This window comes from Nelumbo lutea, chromosome 1 (genome assembly GCF_056320005.1).
Source record: "Nelumbo lutea isolate HS-2025 chromosome 1, American lotus-T2T, whole genome shotgun sequence".
Classification (NCBI taxonomy): Eukaryota; Viridiplantae; Streptophyta; class Magnoliopsida; order Proteales; family Nelumbonaceae; genus Nelumbo; species Nelumbo lutea.
In genome coordinates this window covers 161,239,660-161,260,827 of record NC_142684.1, presented here as the reverse complement: position 1 = coordinate 161,260,827, position 21,168 = coordinate 161,239,660, and the positions used below count along the sequence as shown (strand labels likewise).

The 21,168-nt window shown below is 38.1% G+C and overlaps 2 protein-coding genes and 1 long non-coding RNA gene across 3 annotated transcripts; 1 reads left to right on the top strand and 2 right to left on the bottom strand.

Moving 5' to 3' along the window:
- Positions 1-594: 594 nt before the first annotated feature.
- On the bottom strand, positions 595-2,972 carry LOC148878772 (uncharacterized). The gene is made up of 2 exons (XR_016103838.1): positions 2,340-2,972; positions 595-1,016 (listed from the first exon to the last, which is right to left on the bottom strand). It is a non-coding gene; the product is annotated as an uncharacterized LOC148878772 (long non-coding RNA).
- A 2,456-nt stretch (positions 2,973-5,428) lies between these two features.
- LOC148878771 (putative pentatricopeptide repeat-containing protein At3g23330) lies at positions 5,429-9,963 on the top strand. Its single transcript, XM_088959962.1, has one exon. It carries the CDS (start codon positions 5,603-5,605, stop codon positions 8,030-8,032), a length of 2,430 nt encoding a protein of 809 aa, XP_088816088.1. The 5' UTR covers positions 5,429-5,602; the 3' UTR covers positions 8,033-9,963.
- A 3,380-nt stretch (positions 9,964-13,343) lies between these two features.
- Positions 13,344-19,026, bottom strand: LOC148878770 (vacuolar protein sorting-associated protein 2 homolog 3-like). Its single transcript, XM_088959974.1, has 11 exons — positions 18,865-19,026; positions 18,614-18,658; positions 17,560-17,594; positions 17,433-17,483; positions 17,158-17,262; positions 16,971-17,042; positions 16,726-16,797; positions 16,518-16,598; positions 14,759-14,794; positions 14,581-14,636; positions 13,344-13,638 (listed from the first exon to the last, which is right to left on the bottom strand). The coding sequence occupies exons 1-11, from the start codon at positions 18,896-18,898 to the stop codon at positions 13,587-13,589; spliced, it is 639 nt and encodes a 212-aa protein (XP_088816100.1). The 5' UTR covers positions 18,899-19,026; the 3' UTR covers positions 13,344-13,586.
- Between the last annotated feature and the right edge of the window lie 2,142 nt (positions 19,027-21,168).

Here is a 21,168-nt window from a genome sequence, read left to right as displayed (position 1 = left end):
CCTAGTTGATTCCAATTCCTATCTAAACCTAACAAACCATAGGAATAGACCATTCTAAAACCAATTTAATTTATGAACCAAATGGACCCTAAGCTTCTTCATGTGAATACACTTGAGCCCACTTTTATTTCTACATGTCTAAGCCTGAGGTTATGAATGAATTATAAGGTTGCATAGAATCATGGTTTTTAAAATCGAACTAGACCAGATGGTTAGGCCAAAAAACCAGGAAAGGGTCAAGTGATTGGTTCAATTTTACCTTAGAATCGTTATTTTGCCAAAAATTGTTGATTTGGTCAGCAAACCACTAACCTGGGCATTTGAACCATCCAATGGTTTTGGCCATTTTTTTTATTTTATTTTTATTTTTTGTTAGAATGAGCCGTCCATTCCATTCGAACGGTCAGACTGTTCGACTCGGGAACCAAACCCTTGACAAATTCGTTGTCTGATTCGGTTTTAAAACCTTGCATAGAATTGGTGTAATATTTATCTTGGATTTACATTGAGTAATACGGTCTGATTAATACAATATGAGTTTATTACAGTACACAACAATTCGTTTGTATTTCTATAGTACACACTAATACGATATGCTTAATATTGTATTAGTTTCTTTATTTTATTATTATTATTTTTTTGCAATAGAAAGCCAGCATTCCTGGCAAATTTATTTATATGAAGGGGAGACTGCCAATCTATTACATATGTAGCTAATATTAATATTATATATACAAGACCAGTAAGCAAAAAGATGAGCTATGGTGTTCTGCTCACATCCGACATGTTCTATTTGAACCTCCTCAAAGGATCTTTGTAAAGTGTATATATGGTCTAAAAGCATTGTTTCGATCCAGTTGCCGCTGTATTCTTTATTTTGGATTTTTGTCACCGCTTGCGGTGCATCAGAAAATATAAGACTTTTTTGAATCCTTCTTTTTTCGCTGCTTCAAGTCCTTTGATAATGGCATGGAGCTCAACATCTTGGCATCTAGCTGCTTGACATGGAATTCCTTCTACAAATATTAGATGGTTCTCTTTAGACATAATAGCATAAGCTACACTGGCATGTAAGCATGAGGGTTTAAATGAGTCATCAGCATATATGCTAATAAAGTTTGAAAGCCTGAGATGACTTGAGGAATAATTTTGTCGAGTGGAAGAGCTTTCGAGGTTTTCTTTTTATTGCAATTTTAAATTTTCCAGCACCTGTATAGGATATGAGATTGTATTTCAAAATTTCTTCAAGTTTCGCTCATCCCATATGAGCCTCAAAGTAATGTAGAATTTAGCAAAGCAATGATCAAGTTCCTTCTTACTCATACTTAGTTTGAGCCTGTTCCACCAAGAATGAATGATGAGGTGAAGAGGTTCTTGTTGAATGTTTTCTAGATTGATACCTATTTGGGTACCACACTAGATAGCCCTAGAAAATGGGCAATGGAAGAAGAAATGGTGAAATGATTCTTGATGAGAATTGTAGAGATAACATCTATCCTCCATTTTCCTTGTGAAGAATTTGCTTTGGACAGGAGCTCCATTCCATAAAGCCTTCCATATAAAGAGTTGATACTTGTATGGTATCTTTAATTTCCATAGAATATACCATTTAATAAAGGAATCTGATGAGGAAGGCCAATTAGAAAGAAATTCCTTATAAATGGATTTGACCGATGTGAGCGTCGGAAAACAACTCACTTGGCACTTGGGCTAGAAATGGAGTCGCCATCCATTATTTTAGGAATTGGGGGTGATGGGACCTCCAAGAATGACTTTCAAAAACATTTTTATTTTAGTAATGACTCCAATAGCCCGAGGCACCGGCTAAACCAGTCCGGGTAAGATTCGGATGGGAGAGGGAAGGGATTAGACACCCCTCTTCTAGGTCCAATAGGTGGGGCCCACATGGGATCTCAAACAAAAACAAATACAATATGCTATTAATTAAACAAAATAATAATAAACATAAGAAGCAATATTAAACACTATAACTAACCTTATCATATATAACTCAACCCATGAGACCAAAGAGATTAGACTTGAGATTCAATTTATTTGGGAAGATAACAAAGAAAACCACCTTATCTCACTAAACAAATTAATTCCTAAACTAGCAAGATCATTACAATAATTGCATACCAGAAGTATAAAACGATTCCTATAGTAGATCCAAAAGGAAAAAACACACTAAATCCTACCAAAAAATAACAATAGAAAGAAACAAAATATCCGGGGCTGGTACCAGGAATTACAAGGGCTGAATTAGCCCGATCCTTCTCTTCCTAGCTTCAGATATGCGTAAATGATTATGAAAGCAAAAATACAGCTAGTGACCTTACCTGATTGATATGTAGCCTGAAAAGATAGAATGTTGCAAACTGAAGGGAATGACTATGGTCTGACTTTTGGCATAAGGAAGATTTAAAATTGGGGAGATCTGATCCGGCTTCGTCGCTATTTATTCACTGTTGAGCATAGGGACTGTCAGGTGTATGATCTGAAAATTAGGGAGGACCCGATGAGCTCTCGGATGGGGAATCTTCGGGAGACGCTTGGAATGCACTGCTGCAATCAATCTCGGTATAGCTTTAGCCTAAAGGAAATGCTAGGACAATGGCCACTGCTGTTGCTCTATTTTCATCGGGGAAGGTGTCCAACAGCCGTTCAATGGCAAGAAGTGAATGCGGAATGGGATGGAAAGAGAGGGAAAGGGAGAGGAAGAGGGAGGATGGTCGATAGAAACTAAGAAACTACCACCGCTACTAGAAGTTGCAGCAGCGGTGGCTATTTCAGTTGCACCGCTCTGGTTGGCTGTTGTCGAGAGAAAGATGCCGGTGAACAGTAACTCTGAAGACTTCTCCCTCGTGAGATTACGAGAAGAAGAGTGGGGGTGAAGCCGGTGTGAAGTAACTGTCGCTCCGCCGATTGGCCGTTGCTCTGTTTCGGTCCAGAGGAGGAAGAAGAATCCAGATATGCCGCTGCTACTAGGGTTGTTCATAAGAAGGCCCAACCCGACCAAACAGACCAACCCGGACCGTTCCAACTCGGTAGTTCCTAACTTCATTGACATGGACAAAAGTAGCTTCTTTTTCAGCTAAAGAAAGGAATCACAGAAGGGGATTAAAAGTTTCATAAATAAGGAAACTCTGGAGCTCAGTGTGGGAAAGGAAGTCTTATAGCTTCCTTCCTCTAATAGCATATCAGGATCACTGGGTCTGAATCCAACGTCTCAATTCAAAACTTATGCCCAGATGGCTACTCTAGGCTCTGAGAAAGGACAGTTGGGAACCCAGACATGAAAAATTCTCTGCTCAATGGCAGGTGGTGGTCAACAAAGGTCTGAACAGATTAAGGTTGCTTGCTTACCAAGGAAATACAAAAGCTTTTTGAGTGGAACAAGGGTTAGTAAGGTTGACACTAGACCAAAGGTGAGACAAGTTTCAGAAATAAGGTTTGACTACAGGAGCAAAACCAAAACCGACCCAACCCGATTCAAACCGACTAGGTTGGTTTTGCCTACTAGTGGGTCGGTTTCGATTTCCACCTCAGGTAACCCGACCAGGTCGGATCAGTTGGAAAAACCCTAGTAAACCGACCCATGTACAGCCCTAGCTGCTACAACTTGCAGTGGCGATGACGAAAGGTAAAACCGAGAAAAAATGAAGCGAGAGAAAGGAGAAGAAGGAGGAGAAGGAGAAGAAGAAAACTAGGAGAGGATAAGAGAGAGGGATCAGGGGAGAGAGATTTTTGCCGCTGTGTCGAAGGGTCAGGGAGAGTGAACAATCCATTCTCGAATGAAGAATAAAGGTTTGTTCAATACTAGGGCATAGGGGTAGTTTCATAATTTTTGGGATTTTGGGGGTATTTTTGTAATTTTGGAAAATATGGGTCAAATCGAGTCTAAAGGGGTTAGGCCGGGTTTTGGTTCAATGGTGGGGATTTTTGGGTCAAAAGATGGAGGGTTGAGATGGGTCTGATGGTTGAGAAGGGTTTTGATGCGTGAGGGCTAGTGTGATTGGTTGAAACGGAACCTTTTTGGATGAAGAGGCAAACGGGGGGTAGTTTTGAATGAAATTTCCTGGGGCAGGGATTTTGAACATTCTGGGTTGATCGGCGAGGTTAGATTGGCCTGATTGGGCTCGGATTAGGCAGATCTGAAAAGGGTTCGAATTGGTTAATCTAAGAGCTCAAAATGAAATCTCTTTGTGATGAAGGGAAAATAAAGACAATTTTGGGTGAAATTTCTCAAGGTAGGGTTTTGGGTAGTCTGAGATGATTGGTAAATTCAGATTGAGCCAATTGAGCCTGGATCGGGTAAATTTGTAATCCGGTCAATCCAAAACATTGAAATGGAATCTTGGTATGGTTGAGGGAAAATGAAGGTGTTTTGGGCTAAAATTTCATATGTAGGGGTTTTTTGGTATTTTGGGGTGATTGGTTTAGATGTGTTCGGATCAAGTGGATATGGGTTGTGGGTACGGGAATGGTTGAAATTGAGTCTTTGTTTGATGGACGGGTGAACAAAGGAATCTTGAGTTCAAATTTCATGGGTAGGTGTTTTGGGATGTCCTAGGTCTGATGGATGTGTTTGTTTTAATGGTTGAGGTGTAAGTGAGGGTCAATCGGGGCCATCAGATAGGTACCAAGCAGGTTTAACCGTGAATCTGAAGGCTCTCGGGGTAAAACTTGGGTTTTCTGGATGTTTGGGTGTTTTGGAGAGGTTGGAATGGTTTGATCGGGTGTTTGAGGTGAATTGGAGGCTCAAGCGGCAGACCGAGCAAAAATTGAGTGTTAACAACCGAAAAAACTCCACTTTGAGTTCTGTTTCAGACAAGCTTATCCCTTAGAATCTCGCTTAGGAATCTTAATTTTTTAACTTGTTCTAAAGATGTAGGAGGAAAGAATTCAAGTAGAAACAGATTCCAATTATTATCATTATTTAAGAAACAAGAAACCTTTATATCTTTTAATTGTGGTGGAACTTGAAGATCCCATGAAAAACTTGGAAACCAAGGATCTTGAAAAGCCTTTACCTTTTCACAATCATGAAGGACCCAACAAATATTGCTTTTAATGGATGATAGCGGTTTGAAAACTTTCCTCCACCAAGGAGAACAATTCCTTTTCAGCTTGACTTTGAAAATACTATCATTGGGATAGTATTTAACTTTGATAAAACTTGTCTTAAGATAATTTTTATCACTTATGACTTATGAGCATCCAAATTTATTTTGAGAACATTGCCTTGTTTATTTCTAGGCCTGGTCTGAGCCCAATTCCTCATTTGTGCTTTGTGTTTGGCTGACATAATTTCTCCTACGAAATAGACTGAAAATTACAGCCTTTTTTTTTTTGTGTTAAAAAAATAAGTAACGGGAATCAGTTACGTTACTTAAAACCATCTACATGTTACACCGCGGATGGAAATGCAGCCCGCGTTGTAATATAGATGTATAATCCATCCGGTCTCAACACAAAGCACATTATTAACCGGATTCAGATCCGACGGTTTGAAAAGCTGGGGCCTGATGGCGACGGTCTTCCTCCAGTTCACTGTATAAAAGTATATACTCCCACAACGGTTCTGATTTCAAAAATTTGAATGAGTTCAGGAACGACCCTTCTCAAGTCCCTCCTCCAGAACCCTTCCTCCATCAAATCGAGATGCCAAGCAAAACAGTTGCACGCACAAATCCTCAGGAGGAGCAACAGAGCTTCTTCCTCCTCTCTCATGGCTACCGTCCTCTCCATCTATTCGCATGTAGGGCTTTTACGAGAGTCCCTTTTCATATTCAACGCATTTCCCTCGCCTCCCTCTCTTGCTTGGAAATCAATTATCAGATGTTATACTTCCAATGGCCTTTTCCTCCAATCCTTGATTTCCTTTAACGAAATGAGGGCTTCCGGCAAATGCCCAGATCACAATATTTTCCCTTCTGTTCTGAAATCTTGCACCTCCTTGATGGACTTGAAGTTCGGTGAATCAGTTCATGGATGCGTTATTCGTCTTGGTCTGGAATCTGATCTCTATACAGGTAATGCGCTTATGAACATGTACTGCAAGTTGCAGAACACTCATAAAATTGATAGACCAGAATCACACACCACCGATGTACAGCTACTGTTTGACAAAATTCCCGAAAGAAAACCTACTGGAGAATGTAAGTATAATTTGATTAGTTCTAATAAATCCATCGGCGGAACTATATGCAAGGAGTTTGAAAGTGGGGGAACTGTGAAGAGGGAATTCGGTATGGGGGAGGATCCCGGTGGTAATTCTTGTGAGTCTCTCGATGAACATCACAGACAGGTAGCAGCAGGTATCACTTGTAATGCTATTTTGGATCGAGTAAGTAATTTCACTCCTCAAGTAAGTGTGGGCAAGGAAAATTTCTTTCATTCTTATGGAACTACTAACGATCTTGCTCAAAGAATTCAGAAAAGAGAGGCTTTTTATATGGAGAGCGTGAGAAAAGTATTTGATAGGATGCCCAATAGGGACCTTGTATCCTGGAACACTTTAATTGCAGGAAATGCACAGAACGGGACGTATGGAGAAGCTTTGAGGATGGTTCGAAAGATGGGTATTGCTGATTTAAAGCCCGATTCCTTCACATTGTCTAGCATCCTTCCTATATTTGCAGATTATGTGGATGTTTACAAGGGGAAGGAGATCCATGGGTATGCCATCAGACATGGTTTCGATTCAGATGTTTTCATCGGAAGTAGCTTGATTGATATGTACGCTAAGTGCAATAGAGTGGATGATTCCCGTTGGATTTTCAGTCTTTTACCCCAGCGTGATGCAATCTCGTGGAATTCTATCATAGCAGGATGTGTGCAGAATGGATTGTTTGATGAAGGCCTGAAGTTGTTTCGCCAGATGTTGATGGCTAAGGTGAAACCTAGGCATGTTACCTTCTCCAGTATCATGCCTGCTTGTGCTCACCTGACGACACTGAATTTGGGAAAGCAGCTGCATGGTTACATAATTAGAGCTGGTTTTGATGATAATATATTTATATCTAGCTCACTCGTGGATATGTATGCAAAATGTGGGAACATACGCATAGCTCGATGGGTTTTTGATAAGATGGCATCACCTGACATGGTATCTTGGACAGCCATGATCATGGGCTACGCTTTGCATGGCCATGCCCGTGATGCTCTTTCTATGTTTAGGCAGATGGAAGAGGAGAATGTAAAGCCAAATTATGTGGCTTTTGTTGCTGCTTTAACTGCTTGCAGCCATGCCGGATTGGTGGATGAGGCTTGGAAGCTCTTTCACAGTATGATCCATGATTACAAAATTACCCCAGGTCTGGAGCACTACGCCGCTGTTGCGGACCTTCTTGGTCGGGCAGGAAGACTTGAGGAAGCCTACATGTTCATCTCTGGTATGCACATTGAACCAACAGGGAGTGTTTGGTCAACATTGTTAGCTGCTTGTAGGGTACACAAGAAGATTGAACTGGCTGAGAAGGTGGCTGGTAAAATTTTTGAGATTGACCCTGAGAACATGGGCTCCTATATTCTTATGTCGAACATATACTCTGCTGCTGGCAGATGGAGCGATGCTGCAAAGTTAAGAGTTGCTATGAAGGGAAAAGGTATGAGAAAGAAACCAGCTTGCAGTTGGATAGAAGTCAAGAATAAGGTTCATGCTTTTGTGGCAGGTGACAAATCCCATCCATATTATGATAGAATCAAGGAGGCTCTGAAAGTCCTGTCAGAGTTGATGGAGCGTGAAGGGTATGTGCCAAACACAGATGATGTACTCCATGATGTTGAAGAGGAGCAGAAGAAACACATTTTGTGTAGCCACAGTGAGAGGCTAGCCATAGCATTTGGCGTCATAAGCACTCCTTCTGGGACAACTATTAGAGTTACTAAGAATCTCCGGGTGTGCGTGGACTGCCACGCAGCAACAAAGTTTATATCAAAAATTGTTGGGAGGGAGATAGTAGTGAGGGATGTTAGCCGATTTCACCATTTCAAAGATGGGAAGTGCTCTTGTGGGGACTACTGGTGAATTAGCAAAGAGAATGGTATTTGAGAGGACTCATTTGACACTGGTCCCAAACAACACAGGAAAGATGGAAGTCGTCGCTTGAACCAGACAGTTGGAAAAATACATGCATGAATAGCGAGATTAGATAATGGTCTTTGTCAATCTGCCATTCAAGTGAAGGAAGGGGAACATTGCTGTGATGCCAGGGCAAGACTTGGCTGGTTAGACCCTTGATCAAAACTAAGCACTCCATAGACCAAAGCTTGCTCGTCTGAGTCAAATGAATCAAATCTGTGTTCGTGAATGAGGATATCTGTTCTTAATCAACAGGAGAGAGCAATTTATGAAGCAGAAAAATAATGAGGGATCTGTTTGTATGATGGCCTAAACATGCTGGGGAAATGGCTGAGGGTCTTTACTCATCCAAATGAACTGTGCCATTAAGATAGGTGGAAGTTGGAACAATTCCTTTTTACCCACCTAATGGCGACGAATTATTCATCTTCCTTCTGGGAAATGGCATCCCTGCACTGCCACAGCATCTGAAAAGTCAGCTATGTAATTATCATCCTCATTCAACTGAGCCAACACTTGACACATTTTAAAAGTGCGAGTGTTAATGAAATATCAGCCTATGCTCTGCTTCATATACAGAAAAAGCTCCCGTATCCGTATGTATAACTTTCATCATTTAGAGTTTTAGACTATTATCTTGCAATTTCCGATTTCAGCTTAATGACTCCCTTTGTCAGTTGTGTTACTATCCAAGCTGTTACGCAAGTTTGTGCGTCGATTGGAGAAAGGACAAGTAATTAGATTACATGTGAGATCTCCTTGAAGCACAAACCATATGACATGCCAAAAAGTGTTTGGTTTAGTCCTCTCAAAATTTCAATACCATGCAGGCATGCACTATTGTTTATTTTCCCACCCTAAAGTTTCTCTCTTTTCTTAACTACTTCATGCATCACCACAACAAGAGCGTTTGTTTTTTTTTTTTTTCCCACTCTACAGGAAGAACTGCTTCATGCATCGCCACTAGGGCTGTCAATTGGACGATTTTGGGTTGGATCCAAACTGATCCAAATCTTATCAAGTCGGTTTTGAACAATCCATTATAGTTATTGGGTTGGGCCAACCCAAAATAAAATCGCCCGAAATATTATTGGTTTGAGTCGGCCCAAAACCAAAACCCAAATAGTTCAATCGCCATTCGCCAAACCCTATCGATTTGAATCAGAAGTTCAAAACCAAAATCGAAACCAGACAAGAAACCTTCGGCAGTCGTCTGAAGCAACTCTTCTCCGGAAACCTGTTTGAGCGTTCGAAGCAACTCTTCACTGGAGGTCGTCTATCAGGTGTCCCTTCTCTCTGTGGAAAGCATTCTCTTCGGTGGCTCTTCTGTTCAGCGGTTCGAAGAAACTCCGGCGGCTCTTCTTTGGAAATCTTTAAGACTGGAGCAGGATTCTCTCGCTCTCTGTGGAAAGCATTCTCTCCGGTGGTCGTCCATCAAGTGGCTCTTCTCTTTGGCGGTTTGAAGCAAGGATTTTTTCGCTCTTCTCTCTCAGGCAGAAATAGGTAGTAGTTTGGTTTTCTTTCAAAAAATTGAACCCTGTGACATGCTCTCTCTGTTCTGAGTTTGAGAATCTTGGCGATATTTCCAATTTCTCATATGAGATTTCGTTTCAGTTTGAAAATGCATCAATCTATTTAGTGGGTCAAGCGTTTACTTTTTACATGAAATTTGTATTGTAGTCTTGTTATTAGTGATGGAGCTTACAAATCTTGATTCTATTGTTGAAATTTTTATGCATATTATCTGAAATAAAGTGGCAGAACTGCCATGAGCTGAAGTAATATAACAGATATGCTTGTTGATGCATAAATTATGCCAAATGGCTTCTGTATGCCTTGTCTTAAATGTTAAAAGTATTAGTTTTCTGTACGCCAAATGGCTTCTGTATGCCTTGATCCATCTTGGAATTTAAGCTATGATGGCCCTCAGCTTTATCTGAGTCCAGAAGTTATTCTCTAGTGGAAAGTGTAAGAAAACTTCAATTAAAAAAAAAAATTTGAAACTTCAGACTGAAACAGGAAAAAAAATCCGAGTAGTGTGCCTTGATCCATCTTCTATGCATATTATCTGAGCTCAGTCTTTTGCTAACCATGCTTTCCTTGATCTTTCTTGTAATTCCTTCACTGGGATCTTACATTTGTCTGTCCTTATCCAAGCTAACCATGAATCATGATGTGTAAACTTCATATCCAGCATAACTAGCTACTAGGAGAGTTTCTCCCCATAGTTCTTTGCAAATTGGAAACGATTGGTGTTGGACCTTTGGAGCAGTTTTTTCATAGGACAGATTTCATCCAGGATAGGTAGAGTGACAAAACTCAATTCCTTGTTCCTTGACTACAATAAACTTTCAGATTTAATCCCAGGGAACCTGGAAGTGGAATTGTGTTGTGGGCCTTATGTGAACTGCTGAGAGTTTGTAGAATCCAGGATTTGGGGGCATTTTGATTGAGAGAGGTTAATTAGGAAGTGGAATCAGTTCAGGTAAAACAGAGGTGTTCAAATCATTGAGGACATTTCTTGTTAAAAAGAGATGGTGGATGTTTCTAGCAGCTGAAATGGGATTTCTTGGTTTACATTTTCATGTAGTTAAGTTCTGTTATTAGCTTGTTTTGTGTTTTTCCAATTGGATTTGTGGGGTAGAATTTGTTAAACCTTGTGTTATCTTTTTCTCAGTAGGGGGTAATACCAAGCCTTATAATCTCTCTTTATTTTATATTTTAATGAAATTTTCATTAGAGATCAGAAATCCAATGCGCTAGTAGAGTAACCAATTGCAGGGTGAGCTGTCAAATAGCATCTTTGGCCTTGGGAAGCTTGAATATCTATATTTAGGTTCCAACAATTTATCTGGTACAATTCCCAAGGAGATTGGAACCTAATGGCTACACCTCAGGTCATTGCATGTGTGCCCAACCCTGACACCTCCGTGGAACTCCAGCTTGCTTGGATTTTATCGTCGAAACCCTCCTACTTGAATGAGTAGTTTTTTAAATGAAAAAGGCTTGGATTTTTTAAATCTGAGTAGAGTGCCACCTACCAGCTTTAGAGGGGTGTGGTATGGGGAGAACTTCTTGTTGAGTAGCTGGGACCTGTGAAGTGATCCTACAGAACTAGAGGAGATCAAGAAGTGGTTGAGCTTTTCCAAAATTTACTTTTGTGCCCCTTGGTACTGTATATATAGTTGTGACAAATATGTATTTGTAATTGTATCCCTCATTTCTGGAGTCTGAATAAATTGATCAGTCATTTCTGGAGTAGATTATTGGCCCTTGCTTCATGCTTGCCATTGACAACATGTGGGATTTTTTTGTTCCTTTCTATAAGAAGCTTGCTTTCCATTAAAGGGTTCTCCTCATAGTATAATTCATTAACAAATTTCATTTTACTTGTTTTTGGATCTATAATGTGGCTTTGGCCCCCATAAGAGTGAGGTGCTAACTAGACCTGTAACTAGCAGGTTAGTATTAGCAGAAACTCAGGTGGGGATATTGCAGGGTGCACATCAGGTCCATTGGCCATACCGTGGAGAGCCTGCAATTCTGCAGGGTCAATCCCATGCTTCCATTTGGGGAGTGATACCCAATGACCACCTCAAAAGGAATTGTTTTAAAATCTTTAATATGCCGGAAGACCTTTCATTCAATCTTTAATATCCCCAGTGACCACCTCAAAACCGGAATAGTGTAACTCATTGTTTGCTGATCCAGGCACGTTGGTATTTTGATAAAAAGGCCAAAGCCCCAATGAAAAATATAAAAGATACCCATGACTCAATTGTATAGAATGATATTCAGGATCTATTTGTTTAACTTGTAATCAAGATTCATAAAGAAATGTTGGGAAAGGATAAGAAAATGAGGGCATTTGAGTGAAAGTTGTAATGTCAGGAGAACATCCGTGTTTCATTTAATTTATAAAGTTTCAATTAATTTGGACTGGATTGGATCCGGTTTGTATAGGGTTTGGACGGATTCAGTACAATCCATTTGTAAGTGGACCAATGTTGGACTTGATCGGATTGGACCAAATCCAGTCTAATTGACTCCTAATCGCCACAACATTTTTGAGCTTCTCTAAAGATAAAAATCAAATCTTATTTGGTTTGAAAGGAAGGAACAATATTGTCACTCGTCAAAAACTAAAAACATTTTCCTCGATTCCATCTCCATGCTTCCTTCTCCTTTTAATTGGAAGTTTGCATTGTTCTAGATAAAAACACCAAATGTAGGGAATAGGGTATTGTTAACAGAGCTACCCTTTTGTTTGTGTCCATTAGACCTATTCATGTGTCGGGTCGGGCCGGGCTTTTGCTCTTTATTAACATAAAATTTTCAGGCCCGAGCCTGAGCTTGACCTAACCAATGGACCTAAAACTTGGGCCCGAGCCTAGCCCAAAGCTCGACCTAGGAGTCTGAGCGCCGATGCCCTCTAAGGAATGAGAGAATGGTGCCTGTTGAGTTCGCCAATTCCTAGGAGTTTGAGAGTGAGAATAGAAACCGAGAATGTGAGAACATAGAAGATGATAATAGTGCCAGCCAAAGAGAGAGAGAAAGAGAGCTGACCGCTCGAGAGAGAGAGACGATCTAGATCTGGTGGTACTAGTCGCGTGCCTGAGTTTGCAGAATGAAAACGGTGCACTTGGGTTCTAGTGGCATCGGCTGGAGAGAGAACTGGGAAGATAGAAGACCTAGTTCTAAGAAGGGAGAGAACTGAGAATGAGAAGAAAGAAGATGAAAACAGTGCCAACTAGAGAGAGAGAGAGAGAGAGAGAGAGAGAGAGATGACTAGTTTTGGTAGCGTCGACCGCCGGTGCCTGAGTTTGCAGGTGCAGCTGGGTTCGCTAGTTCTAAGAGTTGAGAGGGAGAAATGAGAGCTGCTTCTGAGAGTGAGAGTGAGAAAGGAGAATGAAAAGAAAAATTTTTAGTATTTAGGATTAGGGTTAGGCAGTTTAGGAAAAGTTGGGCAAGGCTTTTTTAACAAATCTCGAGCCAGCCTGTAAAATAGTTGGGCTTGGGCTTTTAGGCCCGAGGTCAAGCCCACAAGCTAAAACACATGCTCAAGCCCGTCCGGGGGCCGGGCCAGACCGTTAGGCTACTCGACCCATGAATAGGTCTAGTGTCCATATAATACTGTGTTTTGGCCTATTATAAATCAATCTAAAAAACCTTCGTTTAGCACCTTCTGGGATCATATTAGGCCAGCAACATCAATTTTAATTCTTAAATTTTTCGAAGATTTATATTTACCTTAGGCTGTGAGAAAATGCTTCGGCCATCCAAAATTGTCCATTCAATGAATAATTAAGATTTGACATTTTACAATCCATGCGATTGAGTAAGCCTACAAATGAGACCCCAAGTTAAATTTGTAGGTGGCTCCAAACTGTGAATATACAACAAGACCACTATACAAAATATACATGCTAGACAAAATATACAGGATAAAGAGAATCTGAGTTAACTCTCAAACAAGCCACACGGATTTCCTATCTTCGCTTCATGGGTTTTTGAGGGCTGCCAACCTCCTCTCAAGCTCATCTACATCCAAACTGCAGACAAAAGAACATAATAGTTGCAAAAGTTAGAAAATTGCTAGTACAAGTGGAAAAATTGGGAATAGCTATTCACTAGAATTTTGTCCTAGTAATAGGAAGTATATAACTTGGTTCCAGACCAAAGTCAGAGCAAAGGAAGTAAGCATATAACTTGTTAGGTGGTTCCAGACCAAAGTCAGAGCAAAGGAAGTAAGCATATAACTTGTTAGGAGATATGTTATAATAATAAGTCAGCCAGCAGAATTATGTTAGGAGATATTAAATGCTTTTAAAGCAACAGTACTTAAAAGAACAGAAAGGGGGAGCTTCTATTGTCACTACTCTTATTACTCGGCACTCTCCCCACAATTATTTTCAATGTCTTCGGGCTAAATAACACCAGAGGTCACGTCATCATTCTGTTTTGATTGCATCTTTACATATTATGTATGTCTAAGAAATTGTGTCTAAAAGAACTAGAAAGGTTCATATCTCCATGAGCTGATCACCACCGACTTCCCTCCAAATTTTGATTTTATAAATCTCTACTAATTATGGAGTTATCATTGGTACTAATATTGATTCAATTAGGCTGTTTTTGGATTTTCGGAGAAGAATGGATTAGAATTTTGATTCCACAGAAATGAAATGACTAGCCTCTAGGAAGAATTCAAAATCCACTGAAACATAATTTGCAGGCTTTTTTTCTGCATTTTTCCAACTTCTACCATGCTTAAAAAAAAACATCCAAATGACATTATCCTGAGATTTACTGAAATGACCAATCAAACTTCACCTCCAATTCCAAATCCAAAGACAACCTTAGGCTTGTGCTCTATCAAGAGCATTTTGTTAATTAACTACTTACAAAATAGCAATAAATATATGCCAGGCAAGGACATTGTGGGCTTAGATGGGGCAGAGAAGAGTTAAAGAAGATGATACAGGGTTAGATACCTTCCAACATCCACAGTCTTCTTTCCTGCAACTCTTCCCTTTGGAGCTGCTGACAACTGTTAAGAATTCCAGTAGAACCCCAAATCAGATTAATTGTTAAGTAACACAAAAGGAGATGACATTAAAAAAGAAGAATAAAAAAGAAACTCCCATGGAATAAGTTATTCCTAATTCAAACCTGTGATGCAATATCAACACCAATTTCATCTAGCACCTGCAAAAGTGCAAATCATAAACTTGATATGTAAAGTTTAAATATGCAGGAATTAAATAAAACAAGGTGAGTAAAAAAGTATAATTTTCTTTGCATGGAGATGAAAAGGATTAGGTGAATGAACATTTCCCTTATTATTAACAAGCATTATAAAACTTGGGAGTAAACAAATTATGAATATTTGGAACAGGCAAAATCTTGGGTCTGGTGACACAGAATCCATAATCAATCTAGGGCTCCATAACTTACCATCTATCCCCAACAAGTATGACCCTTAAGCATTTAATATGTCCCATTTAATGATTAAAAGTTCTATTTAAACTATTTGAAAGTTTTGAAAATGGTTCATGAATCAGATGGTCCAAAGGCAAAAAAACCATGTTGCTTTTTATGAATAAAAAGCCATACTGATTTTTGGTGCAGGCCTTCTTTTAGGTGGGATCAAGATTCAAAATATCACAATGCATTGGTGCACATCATACAATATGTATCAATTTGAACCCACTAAACACTATTTACTATGAGCTAGGGGATTTCTATATGTATCAATGTGTACCCAGAGTGAAATAATGGGCCGAACAAATAGAAAAAGAGTATCACCCCTTTGGAAACTCATGGTATGCAATTTTTATGTATCATGAGTATCGATACCTTGGAACTATGGGTGGGATCCATCAAGCAGTGCATCTTCATCTTCGAATACTCTTGTAAATACTAATTTACATAACATCGTAAATACTAATTTATGAAAATATTTGTCAATATTTTTGAGACTCTAGATAGATGGGACCAACATTGGGTAATGGCTTTTTTAATAAAAAACAGGGCATACTCTTTTAAATAATTACATTATTTTAAAGTGATAAAAATCACACTTTTAAAATAATTCAATCATTTCAATGTTATTGTATACTATATAAAAAGGGTTTAGAAAAATATTATAATACCTATTACTGATTATGCTTTGTTTAATACAAAATATATGATTTACATATAAAAATGTTTATGCTAAATTGAAGCATATTTAGTTGGGGCAAGGCTTACTTGAGTTTAGCTGAGATGCTTTGTATCTAATTTATTAATTATGTATAATTAAAAGTATTTCATAAAGGAAAATAAGAAAGAAAGAGTCATCTATAATGATAAACTTGAAAACATAATGGGTTTGAAGAAAACAAATTATTTGAATGATGTATATATATAATTGAAACTTCGAATTGTAACTAAGAAAGTGCAACTTACTTTTTTATCATTATTAACAAAGCAAAAGCTTGTTGAGATCAGTATAAAAGATTCTAAGCATTAAAGAGTATGTTGAGATATGTTCTAGTAATATTCCATCTTGGTACCCATGGAAATGGAGATATGTCATGCAAAAGTTAGGAAACACAGACATTTCAAACTATAACCCTATCAGTAACAAGAACTTCCCATCAATCTTTGGCTCAAAGGTCAACTACAGGCCACCTCCTGATAATAAAACCCACTGGTTATTTTTTCAGAAGTGAGCTTTGTATTGCATTCTTTTTTCAGTCTTCTTTGAACAATCAAAATCCATTGGTTCTTGATGCTTGATACAAACTCCATATCCAACAGAGCCATTAGGCGCCAAAGTTAATGGACCAGGTCTACAGTATCGGGTGAGGTGCACCACTAATCTTCATCAAATGACGCTAGAAATAATTCTTATGGATCCCAATTGAAGGCAAATGAAGGGTCCTACCTGATTTGTCAGCTCCTCAGTTTCCTCTTCAGCCTCATCATTGTCCAAGGTGTCATCTATGGTATCAGACATCATCTCAGTCTGCATGCATAAAAATTCGGCAGTGCCATTAACTTTGTCAGAAAGCAGCAAAATTAGACAATTTCCATCCATAGCATCAATTTAATATCAGAAGAACCTGTTTGTAAATGAGGATATAGTATCTTACTGTCATGTCTAATTGTGCTGATTGCCTCTGAAATTCTTGCATCACTTTCACTTGCTTTGCAGGTTCCATTTGCTGAAAAAAATTGTATTTCCAAAAAAAAAAGTGATTTCAGAAAATGTAGATGTTTTTAGAGCTTTAGGTATTAAAATACATGATAGTTTATTGAAAGACCCAAGATAAAAATATGAATTTTCCAGTTGGGTCCCTTTTCCTAAGTGATAAAGCTTAGATGTTGTTAATCTGACCTTATTTATAGCTGTCATTGCCTTATTTGCACCTTTCATGCCAACAGCAACTGAAGTGTTGGCATGAATTACCTGCAAAGGGAGCACAAAAACGGCTAAACTAGAGAAAAAAATTCTCCAGAGAAAACAAACAAAACCAAAGCAAATCTCATACAAGGGATACTGAGAAAGGGGTTTGTCAGTATACCTGTGTGTGAGTTGCTATACCTCGCATTTGAGCTCGGCTACCTTGTAATTTAGAAATCTGTTGCCTCAGCCTTACAAGTTGACGGGCCAGAATTTTAGTTGCTGCCTGCAGATGACAAAGAAAGTCAAAACAATAAGTTCTAGTTCAGCAGCTGATAACTAGCTGATACACTTGGAAAAAGATAACACTTTAGGTGTTATTGGAAATGATCAAAAGATACAGTGATTTGAGTCCCATGAATGAAACAATCAAGGGAAGTTATATTGATGAATTACCTCATTCCCTGTTTTAGCAGATCTCTTAATCTCAGCAAGAAGCTTTTTTTCCTGTCAAAATAGCAGCTTAAGTTAAATCTAGTACCAAATTAGGAACCAAAGTAGCATTCAGATTTTATTAACATACCTCCAATTGCAATGTTCCAATCTCCCTTTCAATACCTGAAAAACAAGACAAATGATCAACATAGAAATCAACAATAGAAATGGATTTGCCACAAGCGCAAACTTCCAGTATAAAGACAAAAGTAGAATTTATAAAAGAAGTTACAGTAGTTTGACACATTGTGGAAAGAATACAGAACAAGATTATAACAGTGTCAGAACCACACAAGACAGCAAGAAACAACAATTAAATCCAAAACACAGTCTACCTTGTTCAAAACTAACTACATTGTCTTGTTTCCACCATATACAATTCTCCCCTATTTTTAAGGAAATGGTTCTGTAACTATAATTAGGTACAATCTGTATCTTCGACAATGAATTAATCAGCTCACGGAGTCAAATGCAGAAGCCTGCCCATAGAGATAGGTTTTGTCTGCATCAAGAAGGCCAAGATCTTATATGCCAAAATGCCACCAGATTTAGTCTAAACAGATGATTCCTACATTTGTATCAGCTTGTCATTTAAGTAATCTATAATGTTGGCATATGCAAATGGAGGGACTAAACCATGGGTAGTAAACATAGACTCCCACACAAATGAGTAACAAGTAAAGCATGAAAAACTCGATTACAGATCAACCTCTACGTGAAATGCACTCTCTCATCCATCTTAATGTTCTCCAAATTGAACCAATAGAGGTCCTAGACCACTTATAAAAATAAAATACTTGCAGAGGCTCTTTTCAAAGGGGAATTATACCTCTTTTAGCATCTAAATCAAAATATCTCAAACGTGATCTAAATCAAACAAGGATTGCCTAATTAGCTAATACATTATCACCGTGAAATTCCATTCCTTTTGTTAGTAACCATAAGTTCAGCATGTAATTAACAAGGAAAAAAGTAATGAAAAGGAAAAGCTCGGGACATTCGACCTACTCATGATTCACATCGAAATTTAAGGTGATGCTAAAACGAATATTACAGGGGATAAAAAGAAAGGCTAATTCATCCTCTTCTTCTTTAATTCACCATGTGAAGGCAAGTGAGTTGGCAAACGTAATAAATTATACCTCGAGCAGCATTGGTCATTTCTCTCTTACTTTCACGAAGAGCCTCTGCAACCAAGCGGTGGAGAAGGAAGGTCAGTCAACAGAACTAAATAAAAACACGATGCAATCACACAAGAAAAAGAACGATCCAGTCAAACCCAAAAGTTTAATTGAAAACATAAACATAAAACCAATGAAATTGAACACTTAATTCCATGAAAATTGTGAACAGCTAAGCTGATAGAGAAGAAACCAGGGGGAAACACACAAACCTTTGGCTGTAGGTTTTTTCGCGAAGATGTTCATGTTTGATCGATTGGAATTCTGCAGGAAACGCAGAAAGATCAGAGGAAATATCGAATTCTGGTTTGAAGATTTTTGTAAGCGACACGCGAGGAAGATGCAGAGAAAGATCGCTGAGGTGGAGTAGAAGAAGACTGGGTTGGTAAGGAGGCGTAGACGCGCTTTTATACCTTCTCGTTATACCTTCTCGTCGAGACGAGTCAATGGGAAGCCCGGAGGCTTAACCAATCCGGCTCAAGCAGGTTCAGCCGGCTTGTCTACTCGATAAAATTTTGGCAGCCTACGGTATAGAGCCTGTGCTGCCCAAGGTTGGAGCCAAATTTTTTGGATATATGGGGTCAGTGTTAAATACCCCCTAAACTTTCACTTTTGGTCAGTCAGAAATGAGTACAAATACAAAATATATAGAGTGCAAAATCTTGTATTTGTATTGTATATATTTGTATTTGTACTTCTTTCAAATTGAGATTTTCCGACAAACTGAAGTATTTGTATTTGTATTCCTTCCAATTGGTGCATTGGATGAATGATTTTAAATCCTATTACTATCATTTTTGTAAGAAAAGAGCTATTGATATACTGTTCACTTAAAAGAGTAATGACTGCTATACAGTGATTAATACAAAAAAAAATTATAAAATGTGTTAAATTACCAAAATGTCTACCTAAACTTTCCTTATTTTATTTTTCTTTAACCCTAATTGAGAAAAAATACTTCAGTTCCTCCAAACAAAATCAACTAAAATAACAAGAATCATTTCAATGACATAGAAAACAAAGTTTTCTATTTAAATTCTTGATTCATTTCACTAACATGAACGTCTCACTTCATCTTAAAATATAAAAATTATCTACTCCTTTATCCAATAAATCAAGAAAAACCAAACAAAACCATAAATTTATATCTAATAGAAAGAAACCTCTAGCATTTCGTGTGAATATTGAATCCATCCAAAAATTTGCAAAGATCTATTAGAGAAACCGAGAGGACTTCAATGTTATATTTAGCAATCCAATCGAATCATAAATCATTCAAATACATAAGAAAATGGTAAATTTGAGATTTAAAATTTTGAAATAACTGAATGAGAATCCTTTTCGAAGTTAACCAATAGAACTCTAATGGATGGGGGTATTTGTCACAAAGTAAAGTTCAAGGGAGTATTTTTCGAAGCTAACCTATGCCATCAAACATGAACAGTGTTTTGGGCTTAAAATTAAAATTGCTTTTTAAACTCAATTTGGAAAGAGTACAAATACAAATACGCATAATATAAATACATTTAAAATAATACAAAATATTAGGTTTTGTATTCTACATATTTGTAAGGCTCACTTAGGAAAGAGTACAAATACAAATATGTACAATGCAAATACATACAAAATATAAGGTTGCACTCTACATATTTGTATTTGTACTTATCTAAACTGAGCTAGGTTGTGTTTAGTTGTAGCACAAATTTATTTGCACCGATGCAAAATATTGGCAGTGCAAATGATTTGGGTTCTAACTCTGGTTTATATTTGTTTTAAATTTTATCCTATTTTGTTTAATTACATTCTAAGTGAAATAAAATAAGACCTAATGCAGAACAGATTCAAACCCAAAACAAAATTAGATCAGAATTTGTATTATTTTCTTTTGCATTCGTATGCATTTGTATTAGTGCAAATAAAATTGTATTGCAACCAAACACAGCCTTAGGCTCTATTTGGAAGAATACAAATACAAGAAAAAAATCAGCACCAATGCAAATATGTATGATTTATAAAAATGCAAAGTTGGTTTAGGTTTGTAATGATAATTTTGTACTCTTGCTAAATGATTTTTAGTTGTGATAGGTATAAACACACTCCCGAGATTGAAATATAACTTTCAACATTGATCAACTTTGAGTTTGCTCTCGTTTCAAATGCAACATGTCTTGAAATCTCTGTTTGTTGTCATTTTCAAGACACAAATGTATCCTTACCAAACAATAGCAAAACTGAACTACAGTGAATATATGCACTAAACATAGTCGGGTAGGTTGAGCCAGATTTATGGTCAACCCAGGCCCAACCCTAAGATTTGGGCCTAAGGCCCAAGCAAAGGCCAAGCCCAACCTTCCCAAACCAAGCCAGCCTGCATTGTAATTTGATGCACTCAGGTTAGACTCGGGCCTGGTCTGGGTTTAGGTTGGTCAATGAATTCGCTCTAAAATTACATATGTATGTATACATTTTATGCAAATACGGATGTATATATGTAAAATGTATACAAACATGTATGT